Raw genomic sequence first — 21717 nt, forward strand, 5'->3', positions numbered from 1 at the left:
TAATAAGGACAAACCATTATAATGTGGTTAAAATCTCATAAAAGTTGATTTTGCATAATATGTCTCTTTAATTCAATTCAGTTTCAATATCATCAAGATTTTTTTTTATTGTTGAAATTTTTGCACATGTAAACTGTATCATGTGTTATCCAATCCTAAATGCTTTATGAATGAACTCAAGAACAAATCTGAGTGAGGGTGCAGACTTAGTCAAGTCAGGAAAGAGAAAGGAGAAGATCAAATTTAAGCAATAGGCTGCTGCCATGTCCCTGCACTTCAGCCTACTAAAACCAACAGTTCACAGAAGTGCACTCAGAACAGCAGGAGAGTTCACAATAGCAGGTAAGGGAACATTCTCAATTAAGTTTATTTTAATCTATATAGTAATTGTAATGTAGGCGCAATTATAGTTTAATATTTATAGTAAAAAATCAATATCTATGGTTCAGGTTGGCTAAAAGTAGAAATAAAAAGTTCATAAATATATCAAAAACTGATGGTATGAACATTCAGCGGGAATAAATATGCTATCGACAGACTTTACTGTAATAAATTACTAATTAATATAAAGACATTACTGTTTTGTCTGTTTAAATTACTTGTTAGAACACATTTATTTTCCATGCAGCTCTTATCATGGACACGAACACAACTTTCCCTATTTCCCCTGGTAACCATAGCCACATGAACTACACCTGTTCCCGTGACAACGTCCTGAAGACTGTAATTTTACCTGTCCTGTATTCGCTCCTGTTCCTGGTGGGACTTACACTCAATGGCGTGGCCATGTGGGTGTTCCTTCGTATCCCCTCCATGTCTCATTTCATCATTTATCTCAAAAATATTTATCTCAAAAATATTGTGGTAGCAGATGTCATCATGACTTTCACTTTTCCCTTTAAGGTAAGAACATAAATATAGATTGCACAAGTTTTAGCAATGCCAAGGCATTAGCAGAAGTCTTTTAATGAATGAAAAATGTTTGTTTATTGTAAATCTTGATTAGGGACACAATTAAGTAGTTTTATTTTATTTTATATCGGGGGGCTGGATAGGAGGCAACATGGATGAGTAAACCTCTGACTCTCTGAAATTTATTTATAAAACTATAGTAATGCATTACGTTATCTTGGTCAAATGTTAATATTTCCAGTATCACATATCAGTTTCCATTGTGCAGTCATAGGCCAATAATAAGTTTACAAAAAGAGTGTATCCCTTTTGTCCATGCAGGTGCTGTCTGACTCCAACATGGCCTCCACTGGGCTTCGGGTTTTCGTATGTCGTGTCTCATCTGTCCTCTTTTACCTCACGATGTACATCAGCATCCTGTTCTTCGGCCTCATCAGCATCGACCGCTGCAGAAAAACACTGACACCATTTCGGGGCACAAATACAGCCCGCTTAGCCAGGCGCAAAATTCTGTCAGGCTTCATATGGACTGCATTATTGATTCTCTGCCTACCCAATGTCATTCTAACTAAGAAAACTCCAAAATCTCATTACTTCAAATGCAGTGACCTCAAGACACCAGCTGGTCTATATTGGCACGAGGTGGTTAACCATATCTGTCAGGTGATATTCTGGGGCAACTTAGCCACAGTGATGATTTGCTATACCCTCATCTCCAAAGAGTTGTACAGGTCGTACGCTCGCACCAAGAGTCACCAACAAAGTGAAGGAGAGAATGCACAGGGTCTCAGTGGCATGGCTCCCAAATCTCATCGCACCAAAAGAATAATGAATCCAAAAGTGTTCTTAGTCTTGGTAGTATTCTTCGTGTGCTTTGTGCCATTCCACTTTGCCAGGGTGCCATACACAATCAGCCAAACAAGGGTGGATAAGTTTGATTGCCAACAGAAACTTCAACTTTATCAGCTGAAGGAGAGTATGCTTTTCCTGTCATCTCTTAACTCTGTTCTGGACCCCCTCCTCTACTTCTTTCTGTGCAAATCATTCAGAACTAAGTTGTTCAAAAGCTTGCGTTTGCCTCTCGGTACATGTAGCAGGCTCACAGGAAGAAGTTCTGCTTACATGGATTCAAGTGCAGTCATGTAAGAGACTGTTAATTCAGGTTTCCTTTAACCGTAAATCTATTGCTAAAAGGCACCTATTAATCAAACATAGAGTCACCTGTGAGATTTACACTAATCAGGTGTATGAGCTCTGACAGGGGAAATGTTATGTTAAGTTTAGCTTGTCAATATTACACAAGCTAATTGTGTAAGTGCCACATTGTGATGGCAATCTAAGTGTGTTAGAGCATCTCCAAATATGCTTCTCTGTGGGAAGCTCTTAGTCTTCAGATGTTGGAAATGTTATTATCAAATGTGTCCCAAGCAAGAACTGTGGAGGTGGGGTCAGATTTCCAGTAATACATAACAGAAGGTGGGAGCATAACTAATAGGAATGAACAGGTGGTTAGAATGTTGCTCTCACCATGCACTATGCAAATGTATGATAAGTTTGTAGAATAAGTGGGAGTTATTGTACACAAGGCATGAAGTTTTTTTCACTTTGTTTTACCTAAAGGAAGAGTTCATCTTTTGCTATCACTTTATGCTTTACCACTATAAAATACATGCTGTATATGAAATGGCTTATGAACATAAAAAAAACTGATATGAATAATAATTCACAACATGTGCACTGGAGCTCTATGTCTAAGTCTTGCCTTGGCAGGTCAGGTTTGGCTGCCAAGATTATTGATCTACTGCAGAGGTTGTCAGTAATGGAAAGAACTTAATACGATATGGAACAGAAACAGGCTTTGTCTTTCACCAATCATCTTTTATGAAATCTGAAATGGAAAATAAACTTCTACAGACAGATTTTGTTGTGCTGAGTTTTTACATTATAAAATCCTGAGCCAAATCAATCCAAACAAATTTGACTTGTGCAATTATAAAATCAGACTGTGATGTCTCCAGCCAACATCAATAAAACTACAGCAAGCATGTTTGTTTTTTCTCAGTTTCAAAGGAAAAAAACACTCACAAAGACACAGGTCCCTGCTGCCATCACTCATTGTCACATTTGCATCTCCCTGGTTTAAGAGCCCATTACACCGCAGTGTCTGATCCTTCAGTCGTCCGCATGGTGTGACATCGAACCTATTTTGGTGAGTAGATATCAATTCATATTGACTGACTATAGACAATTAGTGAGTGGTCTAGCATTTGTTTAATGGTTTACTTTAATTCACATACATTTCATCAGACTTGAATATACAAAGCTTTATCATGTGAATCTGCATGTCAATGAGGCACTTAACATGTTTCTGGTTTATTTTATATTTGTTAAATTTAAAGTAACATCTACCTGTACTTAACCTTAGTAAAAAAAAAATGTCTTTACTGAGGAGCATATATAGAGGAGTTATGTTAATGATGAATCTGCTCACATTTTGTTGAAGTGAAATGCAGAAGTTGATGACAACTTTTAGATAGTTCAAAATGTGCTGAAATAATCTGGGAAATTGTTTCTTTTTAACTGCCAGAAGTAAAGAGAAATGGCAACATTTACATAACTTCACATAACATTTACATAACATGTCATTTACCAATGCCTGGAAGTGTCAAATTCACCACTCAGTTTCAGGTGTATGCAAATGCTCTGGTGCTAGTCAATTCAAAACTACGTCAAAGTTACAAATGACACAAACAAATATCAGGATCAGGTAAACTCATCAACATCTAACAAAACATATAGCTTTTGAAAACTTTAGCCTTTAATGTCAGATACATTTGCATTAGCCCCATTTTCAGTGAGAGGCACTTTTCATATTATTTAACCATATAATACAACAATCACAGTCCTACACTATTGTGAGTCCAGTACCATCTTTAATCTGACATAGCTCCCTAATCTGTTTTTAGATTTCACAATGGCATCCTTTAATACTTCTACCATTCACCCAACATCTTCCAACTCCTTTTCTCCTGCACCCCAATGTACCAACTCTGAGGACACTACTTTGAACATCGCATTGTCCAACCTGTTTTTACTTGTGTTTCCCTGTGCACTTGTCTTGAATGGGATCGCCTTTTGGATCTCCTTACACCTGAAATCTACATCTACCTTCATAGTTTATCTGAAAAACCTGGTGGCTGCTGACTTCCTGATAACCTTGTCCCTTCCATTGATGGCGGCGAGCTCACAGCCTGGGATCACAGTGGGACTTCGGGTCTTTACTTGTCGTTACTCTGATGTGGTATTCTACTGTTTGCTGTACACAAGCATAATACTGATGGGTCTGATAAGCCTTGATCGCTTTTTTAAAATAGTGAAACTCTGTGGAAAAAGCGTAGGGAAAAATGTTGTATTCAGCAAAGTCATGTCCTATTTGGTCTGGTTTCTCCTCTTCGGGGGCACATGCTTTCCAAGTATGATCCTAACAAGTCAAACCCCACCTGCTAACATGTCAAAGGACTGCTGCATGGAACTGAAAAGCCCAGATGGGTTGATCCTCCATGGCTACGTAGTGGCAACAATGCAGACTGTATTCTGGTTCATGTGTTCATTGATTGTCTTTTGCTACATATTCATCACAGTGAAAGTGTTCAGAAATTCTGGAAGCAACAACAGCCAAGGAAAGAAGAAAACTAAGCTGAGGGTGTTTCTGGTCTTACTGGTGTTTTTTGTCTGCTTTGTGCCTCTCCACGTTATGCGTAGGTCCTTCACTCTACAGGAGGTCTATGAGGTGAGAGTGTGCACTCAAGTTTGGTTAAAATTGGTCTACACACTGTCCTTGTGGCTCACAACCACTAATGCGTGTCTGGACCCCCTCCTCTACATTTTCCTATGCAGGAAGTACAAAAACAAACTGGCTGACATGATGAAGGTGAGGGGGAATCTCTCTTGGCTGGTGCATAGAAGAAAAAGGCAACAGCCCGCAGCAGAAACATATGTTCTCTGAAATACAGAAACGTGAGTCCTGTCTTTGATCAGCCCATGTTTCACAGTTTGTAGTTCATTCTGTCTTTTACTGCCATCTAGTGAGCACAAGTAGGTGTTGCTCTTATTCCAAAATATATCTCAGCTGAACACAGCCAAGTGTCTGGATGCAATAATGTGCACTTTTAGCCTATTTAGCCTAGTCTAATTACTTCTAATAATTAAAACTTTATAAAAAGTATTGCTCCAAAGTGAATTCTGCCCCCAAACCTCATGCTTCTACTGAATGAGGATTGGCTGTTTACCTTTTGATTAAAAAGATCCAAGATAATCATTTACAATTAAGAATGACCAAATTATAATCTCAATTAAAAGTTGCATTAACTGAAATTATTATAATAAAAAAATTCCAGTGATGACAGAAAACAAATTAAAACAGGAACGTTCCTTCAACTGTTCCTGAAACACATCAGAATAATATGGCACTAAATGTCTAATACCTAAAAAACCCTGGCATTACTCATGCCACCTACAATAAACATGATTTTTCCTATGTTTGCATAGGTCGTGATCTATCACTGAATTTAACACAATCAGAAAAGCTGATGGGTCTGCTATGAAAATCAACTGTGTTTTAAATACCTCCTCATGACTATTACTGTAGTGCCACAGCCACTGGGCACTTGGACGCCACAATAGAGACTTCAACTGTAAGTTAATAAATTTTCATGATATACATCTGTACTCCCAATAGCAAACAGTATATATTAATAGTAAATACACAATTTTTGGACTTGATTACATTAAGGGTTTCTTTGACTGGAGTGTATAAATTAAGTGTATAATTCTGTATCTTCATAGGCTTTAGGTATTAGGCTCGTAAAGTGAATAATTCAGATTTAAATATGACATCTGTTAATGGGAAAAAATAATGAAAACATTGGCAGGTAAAGAATCTGAAAATGGGTCAGAAAGTTTTATTGTTGCTTTTAAGACTACTACTCAATAGTGACATATCCTTAGTGTATCTTTAAAATTTTTGCAGCTCACTGCATGATCAAAAGCCAGGAGTCAGAATAAATGGACAACCACATCAAGCAAAGTGAGTACAAATTCATCTCCAAATAAGCATGCAACTGTAATTGTTTATCTTTATACTCTGTTCTCTCCTTTAGATGCCTCCCTGTCACTGACCCACACCTTCAATCGCACCAGCTGTCAGACCATAGAATATAACCCCTTCTCTGTCCTCTACCTCTTTATGTTCCCCGTGGCTCTACTGCTTAACAGTGTGGCCGCCTGGGTCTCTATACACCTCAAATCCACCACTACATTCATAGTCTATCTCAAAAACCTCATTGGTGCCGACCTCATACTGACCCTCGCTCTCCCGGCCATAGCGGCGAGTGACCTTCCCAATGCATCACACCGAATATTCGTCCTCTCCTGCCGCTTTTTCAGTGTCATTTTTTATGGTGCATTATACACCAGCATCACATTCTTAGGTCTCATAAGTTTGGATCGTTTCACCAAGATTGTCACTCCGCAGAACAAGTTCGGTCAAAGTGTAATACTGACCTCAGTTGTATCAGTAGCAGTGTGGCTGATAGTTTTTGTTTTCCCTGCATTATCAACAATGATTTTGAGCAGCAAAGACGGGAATGAAACCGTGATTGAGACATGCATGGACACAAAAGTTCCAGCTGGGTTAGTTTTCCATACATATCTAACCATATCCTTGAATGTCTATTTCTGGGTTGTCAGTGTTATTGTTGCCATTTGCTACATTTGCATAACAAATAAGGTCATACAGTCATTTAGAAACTCCGGTAGTAACAACAGCAAGGGGAAGCAGAAGATAAAGCTGCGGGTCTTCTTGGTGCTTGTAGTCTTTTTTGTGTCATTCGGCCCATATCACATAATAAGGATCCCATATACTTTTGAGCAGGTAAACTCTGACTATGGCTGTTCGTATATATGGTTTATCAAAGAATTTGGTTTATGGTTGGCCACTAACAACATCTGCCTGGATCCACTTCTCTATGTGTTTCTATGCCGTGAGTTCAATGAGAAATTGTTGTCTTTATTGAGCAATGTGCCTTGCCTGTACAACATACTCAGGAGGATATTCCCAGATACTGCTGGTGAATAGGAGAACATTAACAACATTAAATTAATGTATGACTAGTGTAATTAGAAGAAAAATATATTTGACATCTTTACAGTGTCTCCTTGTAATACACATACAATTTACATTTTAAATTCCAGTGCATGTTGTTGAATATAAATAAGATTACTGTTGGGTGTGTGTAAAATTTGTTATGTTATTTGTGTTAATTTGATAGAGGGAAAGAAAAGATTATGTTAAATGTGCTTGTCTTGCTGTTATTATCTTATTGCATTACAAAGCCAGACCATGCATGATCAAGACATGGATATAGGAAATGCCTTTAGGAAATGTGTTTCATGATCACATTAGCACTAATTCATTTTATAATAACTTCCTATTAGAAAATCTTAACCCATTATCTGTGAGCCTATCCATTTACATGGCAAAAAGTACCTATTTTTGTCTTGAAGATTGATGTCCAGCCACATGGGGTCAGACAAGCAAGTGTTATCCTTATGCAGATCCGCAGCATGGATAAATGAAGGTGTCATCAGAATGGAACCTATGGTAGCTCACTGTAACAAATACACAAAAAGAATGTTAATATAATATGAATATATGAATATAAGATGCGCAGACTGTAGAAAATACATATCAAAACAATTTAGCACTGCTTTGTGATGACTTGGATATATTAAAATTCATTCAAGAGCAAGTCTTGTATTTGTGAAGTTTTGTAGTAAATAAAAATGATATATTCATCTTCACTTATATTGAGATTTATTTCTGTCATGTTAATTGTCATGTAAAAGTGATTTAAAAAGGGCTACACAGGGATATGGTATATTTCTCTATTTTGTTTATTCCCATATGTCAAAATTGCCACATCAACACTGAACAAAATCACACAGGAAGTTATATGGGGCTGTTCTCAGATGGATGTATTTTTAGCAAAAATTCACCAATGGGAATACATGAACAAAAAAACAACCATTTACCAATTAGACTGTGAATGATATGGACTATAGAGACATTATTTCACATCTGCCCATCCCAAAAAAGTACTTGGCAGCCCCCTTTTATAATTGCTTATTTTACTTTTATTTTATATGCTAGAGTTCAGTTCCTACTATGAGGAACTAGAAACCACCTGTGAGCTGACACAACCATCTTGCAATTTTTATTTCTTAATAAAAAGAAGGGCATGAAAAACAGAAGTGTTTGATGGGTTCACACACAAACTGACATTAGACGAGCGGAGGCAGGGGGACTGGCACGGAGCAGAACAAGCCCCTCGGCAGACAATTGGAACAGGAAGCAAGGAAGGAAAGAACCATTGACCGGTGGAGGAAGACTGGCAAACGCCTTGGGATTGTGACAAGACAGCCACACAGTAACTCCAGAGACCAGCTATTGTAAGGGCATCAAACACACACACACAGACAGACGCACACACACACATTTTAATAAGGGAGGGTGAAAGTGAGCTAGTGAAAGATTAAGAGCACTACCGTTAGTGTGAGAAGAGCTGCAGTGGAAAGTGGATGTGGTTCACTTCAAACAGTTCCTGCTTTTGAAATACTGTACTTTTTATTAGCATAACATTGGACAAACCAAGAGAACAGCAAGAAGGTAAGAAATGCTTTAATAATTGCAATAAATTTCAACAAAATATAAGTGTTTAGTGGCAACAATTGCTTTTCTAACCACAAGATGAAATTTATTTGAGATTTACAATGTGATCTGTTAGTTTTGAGACTAAATTACCCTTTAATGTTTTGAATTTAAAAAGTCCACATCTTGGCATACAGTAGTAGTAGTTTAGACATACTACTACAGACAAACTTTAATGATCCACATGGGAATTTATTTAGTTTAGTAGTAGTAGTAGTAGTAGTAGTAGTAGTAGTAATAATAGTAGTAGTAGTAGTTTCTTAACATTTTTCTAATATTTTTGGAGGTTTTGCACTTTACGTCTTCCGTTTACACTCTTTCCTATTTGGTAATATTGAGGCTGTTTATTTACACTTAAGATTCAAGATGCACAACATGCTTTAGACCTACCTCCTGTGTATTCAGTCTCTGTTTACATCCTGTGCAGTGGACCTAATTAGCAAATAACCACAAGGAGAGTAAAAAAGTAAAGCTAGTTAATGCATTGAATTCAACACTGCAAACTTTAGTCTATAATTTTATCCTTACAGATATTTTTCATTTTTTAAATAAAAAAATTATATATATATATATATATATATATATATATATATATATATATATATATAATATATATATATATATATATAGATAGATAGATAGATAGATATATAGATATATATATATAGATAGATATAGATATATATATATTTTTTATTTTTTTTTTCATTAGTGACATTTTTATCATCCAAATATTAATAGCCAGTTGGTATCAGAAAACGTCTCAAAACATTTACTATCTGAATACTATCTGCGCTTTTTGTGCCCCATAAGATCTGGAGCTAAGCCACGTCTAATCAGCGGTGGCTATTAAAACATGAAACACAAAATATTACTGATAATTGATAATAATTCTTTATCTTTACTTACACTTTTGACAGTATGTAGAAAATTGTTACAAAAAATTTATTATTGATTATGACAAAACTAATTGTTATTATTACAAATTTTACATAATCAAGCAGTCTAAATTTCCTGTTTTGTGTTTGAAGATTCCAAAGATGAATACCTCTCTTTCCAACCTGTCCATCAAATGTGACCGGGACACCAGTGTGACGGCCGTGGTGTTTCCCTGCCTGTATAGCCTCCTCTTCATCGTTGCCTTGGTCTTAAATTCCTTGGCTGCTTGGATCTTCTTTGGCATCCCCAGCACATCTACATTTGTGGTCTTTCTAAAAAATGTGGTGAGAGAAAATCATTTGAATGGACAAAGACTTATGTGATTTATCCAAATTATACATTACATTAGTAACGTTACAGTATTGTAGTTTTATTCTTAGTTCAGATCTCAATCCTGCTCTAGATTTTCTATTATATTTAGTCTTATTCTGTATACTGTAGAAAGCCCAATGCTTTGAAGTGTGATAGAGATTCTAGCTAAAGGGTTGTTATGTGTCCGTATGAGCAGGTGGTGGCTGACCTGCTGATGACACTGACCATTCCTCTGAGAGTGTTGAGTGACGCGGGTGTGGGCTCTTGGCAGCTGCGGGCTTTCCACTGCAGATACTCGGCTGTTCTCTTCTACATCACCATGTACATCAGCATCCTCCTGCTGGGTCTCATCAGCCTGGACCGCTACTTGAAGATTGTGCGGCCGTTTGGGAAGTGCCCCCTGCAACGGGTCAGGGTGGGCCAGGGAGTCAGTGTAGTGGTGTGGGTAGTGATGCTGTCACTAGCGCTGCCCAATGTCATTCTAAGTGACCAGCCACCCAAGATATTTGAAGGAAAGCTCAAGTGTACCTCTATGAAGAGCAAGGCTGGGCTGCTTTGGCATGAGGGCTTTAACTACTTCTGTCAGGTAAAAAAAAGACAAAAAATGTAATTTTAAATTTTAAACTGAACATTTTGAGAGACAAACTTTTTTTTATATTGTTCTCTTGGTTTTAGGTGATTTTCTGGGGCACACTTGCTCTGATGGTGGTGTGCTACACGTTCATCAGCAAAAAGGTGTATGAGTCCTACAAAGCATCAAAGAGCAGGTGCCATGCAGCCAGTCGCAGAACCAAGGCAAAGGTTTTTGTGGTTGTGGGGGTGTTTTTTATTTGCTTTGCCCCCTTTCACTTTGCAAGAGTCCCATATACTTTGACCCAAACACGTAAGAGCGTGAGTCCATGTAAAGCACAGAATTACCTATATATTGCAAAGGAAACGACACTGTGGCTTTCAGCCACAAATGTCTGTTTGGACCCTCTCATCTATGTGTTTCTGTGTAAGATGTTCAGACGAAGACTGACGGCCACTCTGCGCCAGAAGCCACTGCAGCAAAGCACCATGGACTCAGTCACTGCCACATCCACTCAGCAGGAGATGTCACAAACAGCCCACAGACACACAAACCAACTCTGATGGAGCAGGTCATGAACTTGCAAACATGTTTTGCAATATTATATTATTGCACAGTGCATTTAAATAAGAGTGTATACATTTTAAAGTTGAAAGAATTAATCTTGTAAATGTATCAGAAATTTAATTATGCTAAGTATTACTTGTATTAACCAGAACAAATTAAGACTACTGACAAAGCACTTCTGCACATTTTCCAAGTCATCCTGTTCCTATATCTTGCAGATATGGCTATTTTACTTCCTTCTGTCTAATCTTAGTTAAACTTGAGTTTCCTTTGGACATGGCCAACAATTATGAACAAACAACAGGCTTAAATGAAGCTATAATCTAATAAGATATTCATTAATCATTAATCATACCTATCTGATCAAAATAGCACAAAAGACAGAGCATGCACCTAATGCAGTGCAGAAAGTGAAACAAACACCAAACAAACCACAGGAACCTTGTAACCTATTGTTTTGTGACCATCTGGGGTTACCACGTGTCATCACAAATGACATGAAGAATATTTATTTGTATATGTACATGTACATGTACATGTACATGCATATGCATATGAATATGTATATGTATATTTATATGTATATGTATGTGTGTCATTAGTACGTGTGACAAGTGGTAATGACATGTGGTGTTTTAATTGTCAGGGTTAAACCCTCATGTTCACTGTTGTTGATCTTCCCTTCTCTCGTTGTTTAGTGCATTCTATGTGTTGTTTTTCCACATACAATTTGTATTTAAACTCTAGTCTACTCTAGTTTCTTATTATTAATCACAGTCTAGTAACCAAGAGTACTTATGGGTGCCACATTGTCAGCATATCAGATAGACATATAAAGGAAATGGTTTAAACTAAAGCCCGATCAATATATCGGTTGGTCGATATTATCGGCCGATATGAGCATCGGCTATCAGCCGATATGCTTGCTGATAGGGGCCGATATTTCACGTGGGCATGTTATACCTAGTTTTAAAGCTTAGACTCTCTACATTCTGTTCATTTAATCCAATTTACAGACAGATAAATGTCCTAATATGTGGCTCCACATCAGTATTTATCTGTGGAGTCATTTGTCAGTGTGTGTGTCCGTCCCTGAACACACCGGCAGAGTCGCGTCACTCACATGTGTTTGTTTACACCCGAAGATCGATGTGTGCAACACTGAGATTACTTTCTTTTTACAGACAATCGGTTTGAGTCTGGATTAAAAGGACATTTATTAGTGCAGACTTGTGATGTGAGGAGGAGCCTGTGTGAGCGGTAAGTGTTGGAAATATGTCGAAGCTAGTTTTGGTTCGTTCTGATAGGTTAGCGATTAGCTGCTGTCGCTCTCACACATAAACAGGCTGTTTTCTATTGGCCTATTGTAAAGTGACTATATTGGCCGTATATTTGTTACTGGACCTGTACTGATATGTAAATGAGCTGTGAATAGACGTGTGAATGATGAAATTTGCGCATATAATTAATTACCGCGGCACGCAGCATTTACGCCTAAAGGCTAATAGCGATCGTTTATTTACTAGCTAGGCTAGTAGTGATGGGTTGATCGCGAACGAAGCGGCTCTTTGAAGCGAACAACGGGAGCCTGATCCTTATTGGGATTGGGAGTCCTGTTTTCTCTTTCTCTCACTTTTTTTCTCTTCACGCCGCCTGTGGTAGTTTGACAGCGGCAGCAGTTGAAAACGAAACTTTCAAAAATATGCGTGTGCATAGAGTAAAAAAAAGGTGCTTAAATATTTTCAGCATAAAATATATAAACCAGGACTAATCTTGGGGTCGAGAGAGGGAGAGAGATAGAGACCGAGTCCCAACACTCAGTCCTGGTTAAGTTCTGGTTTAGTCCTGTTTTACACATGGTTTAGATCTGTTTTAGTCCTGGTTTAGTCCTTTTTCAGTCCTGGTTCAGTTCTAGTTTAGTCCTGCTTTAGACCTGCTTTAGTCCTAAGACATATCATGTAAAGAGGCAGAATAACAATAAATGTTGCCTAAATAAACCCAGTTTAAAATCCACCAGAGCCAAACCTAGTTTTTTTTTTAATAATTCAAGATTTACAGTGAATTTTTACATCACTAAATATATCAGTGATTATATCGGCAGCTCCAACTCCCATAATATCGGTATATCATATCGGCCACAACAAAATCCATATCGGTCGGGCTCTAGTTTAAACTTAAAGTGAGGCAACAAGCTATTGAAACTGGAAAGAAAATTGTTGATACACAAAAACTTAAACAAATAGAATTGGTTGAAAAAATAAGATCACTTTGTTGGAAACCCAATTTAACTGGGAAAGACACAGAAGTATTACACTCTCTTCAAAATCAATTTAGACGACCTCTATCTAGAGAAAGCAAAGGGCGCCTTGATAAGGTCTAAAGCTAAATGGATTGAATGAGGGGAGAAAAACTCAAATCTTATTTCTACAGTCTTGAAAAAAGAAGACAATCAAGAAAAAATATAACCAAATTAAGTAAAAATTGTACCATTACTCAGAACCAAACCCAAATAATGGAAGAAATAAGTAAATTCTATGGGAATTTACACAAGAAAAAATACCAAAAAGACAAATGTGATGCTTTTATGGATACAATAAAAGACAACATAACCAAATTGTCAGAAGAAGATAAATTATTACTAAAAGAGGATTTAAATCTAACAGAAATTGAATCTGCTCTAAAACAAATGAAGAATGGTAAGTTGCCAGGCATAGTGGGACTAACGGTTAATCAAAAAAAAAATATATATATATATATACTGTAATATACCAATTCAGAGTGGGCAATAAAACTCATTACATTAAAAAAATCACAACTTGTCAAAGGCTACAACAAAGGTGGGTTAAAAACAATTGACTCTAATCTATGGTGGGTGTTTTCAGAATAAACTGGATAAAAGCTTTCTTAACCCAACCTGAATTTATTTGGTTTAATATCCCCAAGAATGTTTTTAAGCAAGTAGGTAGTCTGGAATTTCTTTTAAAATTAGATTTTGAAGTATCCAAGTTACCTATAAAACTGTCTGAATACCACAGATTCTCCATTATTGGAAGATGGTATTTACCCATAATTTTATGCCACATGGCTCAACCTTATGGAACAACAGAGCAATTACATCAAATAGGAAAACATTATTCATACAAAAATGGTATGGAAAAAATTAAATTTTTGTCATATTAATTAATATACAAAGTTCTAATAGGGAGTATAAAAAGGTTGGCAAATCGATACCCACGGCATTATTAAACTTGATACAAAACTATTTACATTATTCAAAAGAACAGTTAATGTTGCCTAAATTAAAATTGCCTCAGATTCCCTTAGATAATAAAAAATGTAATTATAAAACTATGAATAAAATATTAAAAGGTAAATTATTTAATCATTTTGACAGAAATTCAAAAATTGTTCATGGTGATGGTAATATAACCAATACATATATAATATGTATGAAATAGCTGATACCCCCCAAAGTAAAAGAAATGCAGATTAAAATCATAAATGGCTACTATCCAAAAGCAACGATGCTTAAAAAAAAGGTTTGGTTTTGAGGTGGAGCCATGTGTCTTTTGCTCTCAAGAGGAGGAAACAATCAAACATCTCTTTTTCTCCTGTGACAGGACAAAATATTTCTGGAACAATATAATAAATTGGTTGAATATTAAGATGGTCGTAACTGTTCAATTAAAATTGGAGCAAATACTATATGGTATAAACAAATGTCCAAACAATATATTGAGACTTTGCAATATAATAATAATTATTGGTAAATATGACATACATTAAAGTAGATGGAAAAAATCTGTCTCTTTTGTTGTTTAAATTTGAATTACAGTCATATTTTTGCTACTATGTCACTCCTCTGACAAGGACATACAATTACTTTGTGATGGTGTCTCCAAATATTTATGTTTTGAATCTTAAAACTGTGCAATGACAGTGTGTGCACTGAATGTAATGGCTTATATAGACTGGCCTTGCTCTAAGTTTTATTGTATTGGAAATGTAATGCAATGATATCTCCCATCGAGAGTTATGTACATTTCATTATGTAAATTAAAAAAAAAAAAAATAAAAAAATAAATACATTTAAAAAAAGACATATAGAAACACTAGAAGGCCCTCTAGTGGATAAGCGAGTATACGGCAGTGTTTTGTAAAAATTACATGTACAGTAACTCGACCAAAAATAGTAATAACGAACAAAAACTATACATACACGTTTGATCCACGATCAATGGTATGTTTGGAAAGTTATTTGCCATAAAATATGTCTATTAATTAAACCCGTGATGGGCAAACTCTTTATTTTCTGGGGGAAAAAAGAAATATCAAAACCCAACTTTGATTATTAAATGGCAAGGCAAAAAATCCCAGTTGAACTAGTTTATTTACTCACTTTATCGCTGCATAATCTGCACATCCCACACTCGATGATGCCGCCAAGTTCTCCGTCATTATTGGCTGCATGTGCACGTGACTGCGGGTCATATGATTTCCTCACCGCTCCGAGCACATCCCAAACAAAACGAACATGGCGGAGTGTGAGGAGGAACAGCGGGGCCTGTTGGGAGCAGAAGATGAAGAGTACCCGGCTCCAGACACACAAGGCGAGGGGGAAACGAGGACCCCGCTTCCCGCTATCTGCGACCCCAGCCGTCTCCAGCATCGCATTGTCGTTTTGGTCTTTATGTGCTTCCTGGGATTTGGTGAGATTAACTTCAGCAGAGGAACACTAACTTTTGTTGTATTGTGTATGAAATCAGATTAAGTGCGATCTCTGCTTGATCATGTGTTTTAGGCAGTTATTTCTGTTATGACAACCCCGCAGCACTTCAGACCGAATTTCTTCAGGTTGGCTAATTCATATTTCATTCACCAACAAAACCTTTGAATATGCTCTCGTTTCCTGTTTGTTTTTTAGCACTCTTTGGCTTAACATTTGTTCTGAAAATAGGATATGGATCTGAACACCGCAGACTTTATGCAGCTTTATGCATGGTACTCCTGGCCAAATGTGGTCCTTTGCTTTCTAGGAGGATTTCTTCTTGATAGGGTTTTTGGTATTAGGTAAGGCATTTACATCAAAAACATGCAGAGACTGAAATTGAGATGAATATAATTAATAATAATATTTGTTTTTCCTTGTAGACTTGGGACTATACTATTTTCACTCTTTGTCTTTGGTGGGCAGGTAGGCATGAATCATCCAGTCATCTGTTGCAATTTAATCCATAGGTGATGTGTCAACTTGATTTGTCTCTACACCTGCACAGATAATATTTGCAATTGGAGGATTGGTTAAACAGTTCTGGCTTATGGAAGCAGGGCGTTTTATATTTGGGTAAGCAAGCAAGGCTCTTAAGTTCCTCATTAATGTTATACTGGTTTTATAAACAAGGAACAGAACAGTAATGTCTTTATAATGATTTTTTATAGGATTGGAGGCGAGTCCCTGGCTGTGGCTCAGAACACATATGCAGTGAACTGGTTTAAAGGAAAGGAGCTTAATCTAGTGTTTGGCCTGCAGCTTAGTATGGCTAGACTTGTAAGTAAGGAATCAGAAAAAAATAACGATATCGCAGTCATAGACCTGATAGCAATTGGACTGTATGCTAGCAAAATACCAACTTAGTCTTTTGTCTCAAGGGCAGCACAGTGAACATGAACATCATGGGCTCAGTCTATAATAAAGTTGGTGAATCTGTTGCTGCTGGACACACTACACTGGGAGTCTCATTGATGATCGGTAAGTCATTGTCATAAAGCTATATCTGCCTCAAATGGCTCTATTAATGTACAGCATAATATAATATAGCAGTTTTTCAGAATCGGATTTGTTGCCATTGTCGGTGAACAAAATTCACAAACGATGACCTTTTGGTGCAACATTATTATATATATATATATATATATATATATATATATATATATATATGACTTGATATGCTATGCAAAATATACAGTAGGGTTTCGTATTCATGCAAATCTGTGAGAAATGAAATAGAATATGATTCATGACTGCATCAGTAGCACTGTAGTGCTTTCTATATTTGAAACAAATGAGCTCAGATAACCAACAGAAGTGTTGTGAGCTGTGGCAGCTGACTCACTCACAAAGATGAGAATCACTTCTTCAAAATATTATTGGGTTTTTTTCAAATATGCTGACATTTGTTCCACTGGCTGCCTCAGTTTTAATGTGCATAACAACCAAATTTTTGTTTTTTTCAAGCTGCTTCAACATGCCTGTTCTCTCTAATCTGTGCGTTGGTTTTGGGATTCCTCGACAAACGAGCAGAGAAAATCCTCCACAAGGAGCAGGGCAAGACAGGTGACATATTTTCATAAACTATGTCTTAACTTCTACTTTCACTACCTTTCACTACCGTCCATATTCCTTTTATACTGGTATCTTACTATTAGCATCTACCCATTTGTTTCTTAGGAGAGGTCATTAAACTGACAGATGTTAAAGACTTCCCTCTCTGCCTGTGGCTCATCTTCATTATTTGTGTGGGATACTACGTGGCAATATTCCCCTTTATTGGACTGGGACAGTAAGTATTGAGGAGTGGTACACTCATTTGTACTGTACTTAGGTTTAGAAATCTGACTCTTTGGCTTAAAATTGGCTCTGTTTTAAGTCTGGAAAAGGTTATGAAGCAGTCACTCTACACTTATTCGATTATTAAAATCACATGTAAACCACGAAATCATCATTTTTTAAAAATCATGCCCCCCCGCTATTGCACATCAGATTTTGTAATTTATGCGTCATTTAAACAATCTTGAATGTCCGGAAATCAGATAAGTCAGATTTTGGTGAGCATGTGAACTAAGCCGCTGTCATTTGATTGACCATTCCTACCATCCTGTATACTTATATCTATAGAATGTTAAGTTAAAGGTTCAACTGCTGAACACTAATATTCCCTATAACACTGTATTAAGCAGGGGCACTCAGAATGCCTTAAAATGAGTGGAAGGAAATTAAATACATTTGACATATCATGATATGTTTTGCTTTGATAAAAGACATTTTTATGTCACTTAGTGACTGGGGTATTTTTCCATTCCTGCTTAGCTAATAATTGTGTAAATACTGACATACACAGCCACCTGCTACAAATCCGTATCTACAAACCCTCTGACTTTACCAGTAACTTTTTTTAATCAATATTTATCTATGAGTCACATTGTACATTCTCTTTTTCTCTTCAGAGTATTCTTTATTGAAAAATTCAACTTTTCTCCAGCTAATGCCAGAGCCGTCAACAGGTGACTTGCCTAATAACATCCCTTTATTAAATATGCACTGTGTATTGGTGAAATTTGTCTGATGGTTATTAGATGAATTATAATTTTTCTCCTCTAGTATTGTGTACATCATTTCGGCTCCAGCGTCACCAGTACTGGGCTTTATGGTCGATAAGATTGGGAGGAACGTGATATGGGTGATGTGTGCTGTAGTGACAACACTAGCTGCCCACATGATGCTGGCCTTCACTTTTTGGAATCCATGGATCGCCATGGTAGTTACAACTAATCTTAGATTTTAGACCTTTCATTTTTATAATTAGATAAAGCCAATGTGAATGATGGCTGTAGATTATGTATTATTTGCTATACAGCTATAAACAAAATATATAACTTTATTTTTCAACCATCAACCTGACCTAATGTGAAGTGCCTTTGTTTTGCAGTCCTTATTGGGAGTGTCCTACTCATTACTGGCATGTGCTCTGTGGCCTATGGTGGCATTTGTGGTCCCTGAGCATCAGCTGGGTACAGCTTATGGCTTGTGAGAAGTTTTTCATTGCCACTTTAAATGAACATAGCAGTACTATTGTCATTCACTATATGTTCATCAATTTCTATTTTTAGTATGCAGTCGATCCAGAATCTGGGACTGGCTCTCATTGCCATGGCAGCAGGGGCCATACTTGACAACAGAGGCTACCTGGTTTTAGAAGTATTTTTCTGTGCCTGCATATGCAGTTAGTGTTTAATTTTTGTTTATGATACATTGGTTGTTAATAACAATAGATCTGTTTTTAAAGTCCCTTTATTTTATAGTTGCACTAATGGCTGTGGTGATGTTGTACTTTGTGGATTACCTCAAAGGTAAGTTAAATCTGAATGAGATCTGTTAGTAAAAATACTTAAAATGGCAACTTTAGTTTTGATAATTCCTAAATAATTTGTTCAAAAGGGGGAGATTTAAACCGCTCAGCTGCTGACAGAGCCAGACTTCAGAAAGAAGCTACTTCACACTCTGAGTGAGTACACCTTCCTCTAACTCTGTAGTGGATTACTATAACATGTATAACATGTATGCTTTGAGGTCCGAGGGCCAGTTACAGCTTGTGGTGCCTAAAACGAGACTTAAAACCAGGGGGGACAGGGCCTTCTCTGTGGCCGGACCCAAGCTCTGGAACGCTCTGCCCTCCCACGTCTGAACAGCCCCCGCAGTGGAATGTTTTAAGTCTCGTTTTAAGACCTACTTTTATTCTCTGGCTTTTAACACTGCGTGAGTTGTGTGGTCCTCTGTGTCTTTTATTTATTTTTATTTTATTTTACTGGCTTTATTGTTTTAAGACTAGCATAATTAAATCTGAACATTTATTTTATAATTTTATTATAGTTGTCATTTTATTATTACTATTATTATTTATTTGTGCATCACTTTAGAAACTGTTTGTTTATGAATTGTGCTATATAAATAAAGTGGATTGGATTGGATTGGATAAAGTTGGATTACTCTGTAGCACTTATGTGTATAAAGTTTTGGTGTGGTCTTCCTACACCTAGCTCCAGTCCAACTTCTGTCTCCAGAGTGCTGGTGCTGTCGTCCTTGGGTCTGGCATAGGAAGACCACATTATCAATACCAGTAAATCACATGTCACACATCACCACTTATCAGTGGAAGTGAGGAAACATGAATGTGTGAATGAAATCAAACTACTGTTTGATAAAAATCTCTAATCTGAGAATGGGAAATATTTCCTTGAACTTTTATTTTGGCAACATCATCAGCTCAAGAGGTATACTTTTTGTTGTTTTTTGTTTTGTTTGTTTTTTTCTTTTCTCTTTTTGTCTCGGGCTCACATGGTGGTGTGCATTTTTATTTATATTTGGGAAAAAGCACATACATATTGTTGGTGTAAGTTGTTATTATTCTTTTTTGTAGATATTTTCTGAAGTCTAATTTCTCATCTGTTGTTATGTCTTCTAGATGATGATGGGGGAACACACTAGCTTCAGGGTGTCAGAGCCAGCCTGCAGCAGTGTCCAGCCCATGGTCTATTTACTCTCATGGGGCTGGATTGCACCACTGACTGCACTCAGTTCTGACATCACCTTTTTCCACCGACTCTGATCACTGTCCCATTCTTTTTTTTTTTATGTACTTTTATGATAATTTAAACATTTTATTGATTTCTATATTGCGTCAGATTTACTTGACAAAGGAATTTACTGTCACTGCTACAAATTACATTACATAACTGAAGGGGCCAACTACCCACTTGAAGTTTTTGTAAGCTAGCAGCTTTTAGTACTTGGTGGTTCACTTTATATGCCTTATTCTAAGCAATATAATTTTTTTTTTTAATCTAATATTGCTGAACAATCAGCATTTTATGTTATTAATTAAATGACCACTATGTAGTCTTACAAGTTTTTGCTTTTGATTCTCAGTTTTTAACATTAAGAATTCATTTCATTAGGAGCTAATGCCATGATTTTTTTTTATATTAAGTTTTTTATGAAATTCTCTGTTGCATTGATGATATATTTGGAGAGAATGAAAATCTTCAAATGTCAGCATAGCCTTTATTGCACAGATTTCCCCTTTTTAGCTCAGGTAACCCATGTGTGTTAAGCACTGCCCCCATAGTAGAGCTGGGGCTTCATCATTCCAGTAACAGAGTTTTTGACACTCACTGAGAATGCCAGTTTACTACCTCATTTGGACAGTGTATTATCTATCAAATTATTATACGTCGTTTCTACACTATGGGTATGGTCACACACTGTGTGTTGTCACTTTTGCTATGTGTTTTTTTTTTTCTTTTTAAATAGACATTTAAATGCGTTGTTAAAAAAAGAACAATATGCTGTGTTATTAAATGTTGTACTTTTTAACTGTGTTTTTTTGCATTGTTCTTTGCAAACATTTAAATTGCAATGGCATTTTTATTTATAAACCCCTTACATTTTTGCATAATCATGTATTGTTTTTTAATGGTAATGTTGCTTTTATTCGGCATCATTGTGTTTAGAATTAAAAGGCGTCCGAGTAAGCTGACATTAGGTGAATCTGCCAGGCTGACTCCCATGACAGCTTGTCGCTTACGGAATCGCTACCTCTCCAGACTGGGAGCTGAGGTATACACTGTACATGCACACAAATGAATATCTCTTTAGTTTACAAATAAATAAATAATAAATTTTAATTTGTGTTGACAACACTTTTTTAAATACATGTATGCATGATTGCTGTGACCTCCATGGCAATAATGTGTTTGTTTCTTTGTTTTCCCAGATCCCAGACCACTGTTCTACTCACCTGTCATCACTTGCCCACAGAAGTGTTCTCAAATGAGGTCTTTGGCACATCAGAAGCACAGGCACCACACATTT

General features: G+C 36.7%; 4 protein-coding genes and 1 pseudogene across 8 annotated transcripts; all 5 read left to right on the forward strand.

Moving 5' to 3' along the window:
* The first annotated feature begins 219 nt into the window (after positions 1–219).
* p2ry12 (purinergic receptor P2Y12) lies at positions 220–2804 on the forward strand. 2 transcript variants are annotated; one of them, XM_055166578.1, is made up of 3 exons: positions 220–342; positions 629–903; positions 1234–2804. In XM_055166578.1, exons 1-3 carry the CDS (start codon positions 264–266, stop codon positions 2056–2058), a joined length of 1179 nt encoding a protein of 392 aa, XP_055022553.1. In that variant the 5' UTR covers positions 220–263; the 3' UTR covers positions 2059–2804. The 2 variants fall into 2 exon arrangements, with proteins under 2 accessions (XP_055022553.1, XP_020784371.2); XM_020928712.2 differs by having other exon boundaries at positions 314–342; positions 681–903.
* Positions 2805–3886: 1082 nt separating this feature from the next.
* Positions 3887–4946, forward strand: LOC110163701 (P2Y purinoceptor 13-like; annotated as a pseudogene).
* A 552-nt stretch (positions 4947–5498) lies between these two features.
* LOC129412605 (P2Y purinoceptor 13-like) lies at positions 5499–7048 on the forward strand. Its single transcript, XM_055166675.1, has 3 exons — positions 5499–5606; positions 5942–5998; positions 6072–7048. Exons 2-3 carry the CDS (start codon positions 5977–5979, stop codon positions 7046–7048), a joined length of 999 nt encoding a protein of 332 aa, XP_055022650.1. The 5' UTR covers positions 5499–5606; positions 5942–5976.
* A 1188-nt stretch (positions 7049–8236) lies between these two features.
* Positions 8237–15401, forward strand: LOC110163591 (P2Y purinoceptor 13-like). Of its 3 annotated transcripts, XM_055166579.1 has the most exons (5): positions 8471–8638; positions 9712–9903; positions 10128–10517; positions 10607–11073; positions 12254–15401. In XM_055166579.1, exons 2-4 carry the CDS (start codon positions 9721–9723, stop codon positions 11063–11065), a joined length of 1032 nt encoding a protein of 343 aa, XP_055022554.1. In that variant the 5' UTR covers positions 8471–8638; positions 9712–9720; the 3' UTR covers positions 11066–11073; positions 12254–15401. The 3 variants fall into 3 exon arrangements, with proteins under 3 accessions (XP_020784241.2, XP_055022554.1, XP_020784240.2); XM_020928582.2 differs by lacking the exon at positions 8471–8638 and adding an exon at positions 8237–8421 and having other exon boundaries at positions 10607–15401; XM_020928581.2 differs by having other exon boundaries at positions 10607–15401.
* A 152-nt stretch (positions 15402–15553) lies between these two features.
* mfsd1 (major facilitator superfamily domain containing 1) lies at positions 15554–21679 on the forward strand. 2 transcript variants are annotated; one of them, XM_055166577.1, is made up of 17 exons: positions 15554–15778; positions 15871–15923; positions 16027–16139; positions 16221–16263; positions 16346–16413; positions 16509–16617; positions 16719–16818; positions 17305–17403; positions 17518–17629; positions 18294–18350; positions 18448–18604; positions 18776–18873; positions 18957–19069; positions 19149–19196; positions 19285–19351; positions 21357–21462; positions 21620–21679. In XM_055166577.1, exons 1-17 carry the CDS (start codon positions 15604–15606, stop codon positions 21677–21679), a joined length of 1578 nt encoding a protein of 525 aa, XP_055022552.1. In that variant the 5' UTR covers positions 15554–15603. The 2 variants fall into 2 exon arrangements, with proteins under 2 accessions (XP_055022552.1, XP_020784239.1); XM_020928580.2 differs by lacking the exons at positions 21357–21462; positions 21620–21679 and adding an exon at positions 20309–21219 and having other exon boundaries at positions 15561–15778.
* The last annotated feature ends 38 nt before the right edge of the window (positions 21680–21717 follow it).

Source organism: Boleophthalmus pectinirostris, unplaced genomic scaffold, assembly GCF_026225935.1.
Source record: "Boleophthalmus pectinirostris isolate CB_2022bp ecotype Guang Dong unplaced genomic scaffold, ASM2622593v1 HiC_scaffold_9, whole genome shotgun sequence".
NCBI classification, from domain to species: Eukaryota; Metazoa; Chordata; class Actinopteri; order Gobiiformes; family Gobiidae; genus Boleophthalmus; species Boleophthalmus pectinirostris.

Bases quoted from the DNA above. Each gene is read 5' to 3' on its own strand.
- mfsd1 (XM_055166577.1), top strand. From the start codon at position 15,604: ATGGCGGAGTGTGAGGAGGAACAGCGGGGCCTGTTGGGAGCAGAAGAT. The intron at 16,140-16,220 runs GTAAGGCATTTA...TTTTCCTTGTAG, and splicing joins GATAGGGTTTTTGGTATTAG to ACTTGGGACTATACTATTTT. The intron at 19,352-21,356 runs GTGAGTACACCT...CATTGTGTTTAG, and splicing joins GAAGCTACTTCACACTCTGA to AATTAAAAGGCGTCCGAGTA.
- p2ry12 (XM_055166578.1), top strand. From the start codon at position 264: ATGTCCCTGCACTTCAGCCTACTAAAACCAACAGTTCACAGAAGTGCA. The intron at 343-628 runs GTAAGGGAACAT...TTTTCCATGCAG, and splicing joins AGGAGAGTTCACAATAGCAG to CTCTTATCATGGACACGAAC. The intron at 904-1,233 runs GTAAGAACATAA...TTGTCCATGCAG, and splicing joins CTTTCACTTTTCCCTTTAAG to GTGCTGTCTGACTCCAACAT.
- LOC110163591 (XM_020928582.2), top strand. From the start codon at position 9,721: ATGAATACCTCTCTTTCCAACCTGTCCATCAAATGTGACCGGGACACC. The intron at 9,904-10,127 runs GTGAGAGAAAAT...CCGTATGAGCAG, and splicing joins TGGTCTTTCTAAAAAATGTG to GTGGTGGCTGACCTGCTGAT. The intron at 10,518-10,606 runs GTAAAAAAAAGA...TCTTGGTTTTAG, and splicing joins GCTTTAACTACTTCTGTCAG to GTGATTTTCTGGGGCACACT.
- LOC129412605 (XM_055166675.1), top strand. From the start codon at position 5,977: ATGGACAACCACATCAAGCAAA. The intron at 5,999-6,071 runs GTGAGTACAAAT...TCTCTCCTTTAG, and splicing joins GGACAACCACATCAAGCAAA to ATGCCTCCCTGTCACTGACC.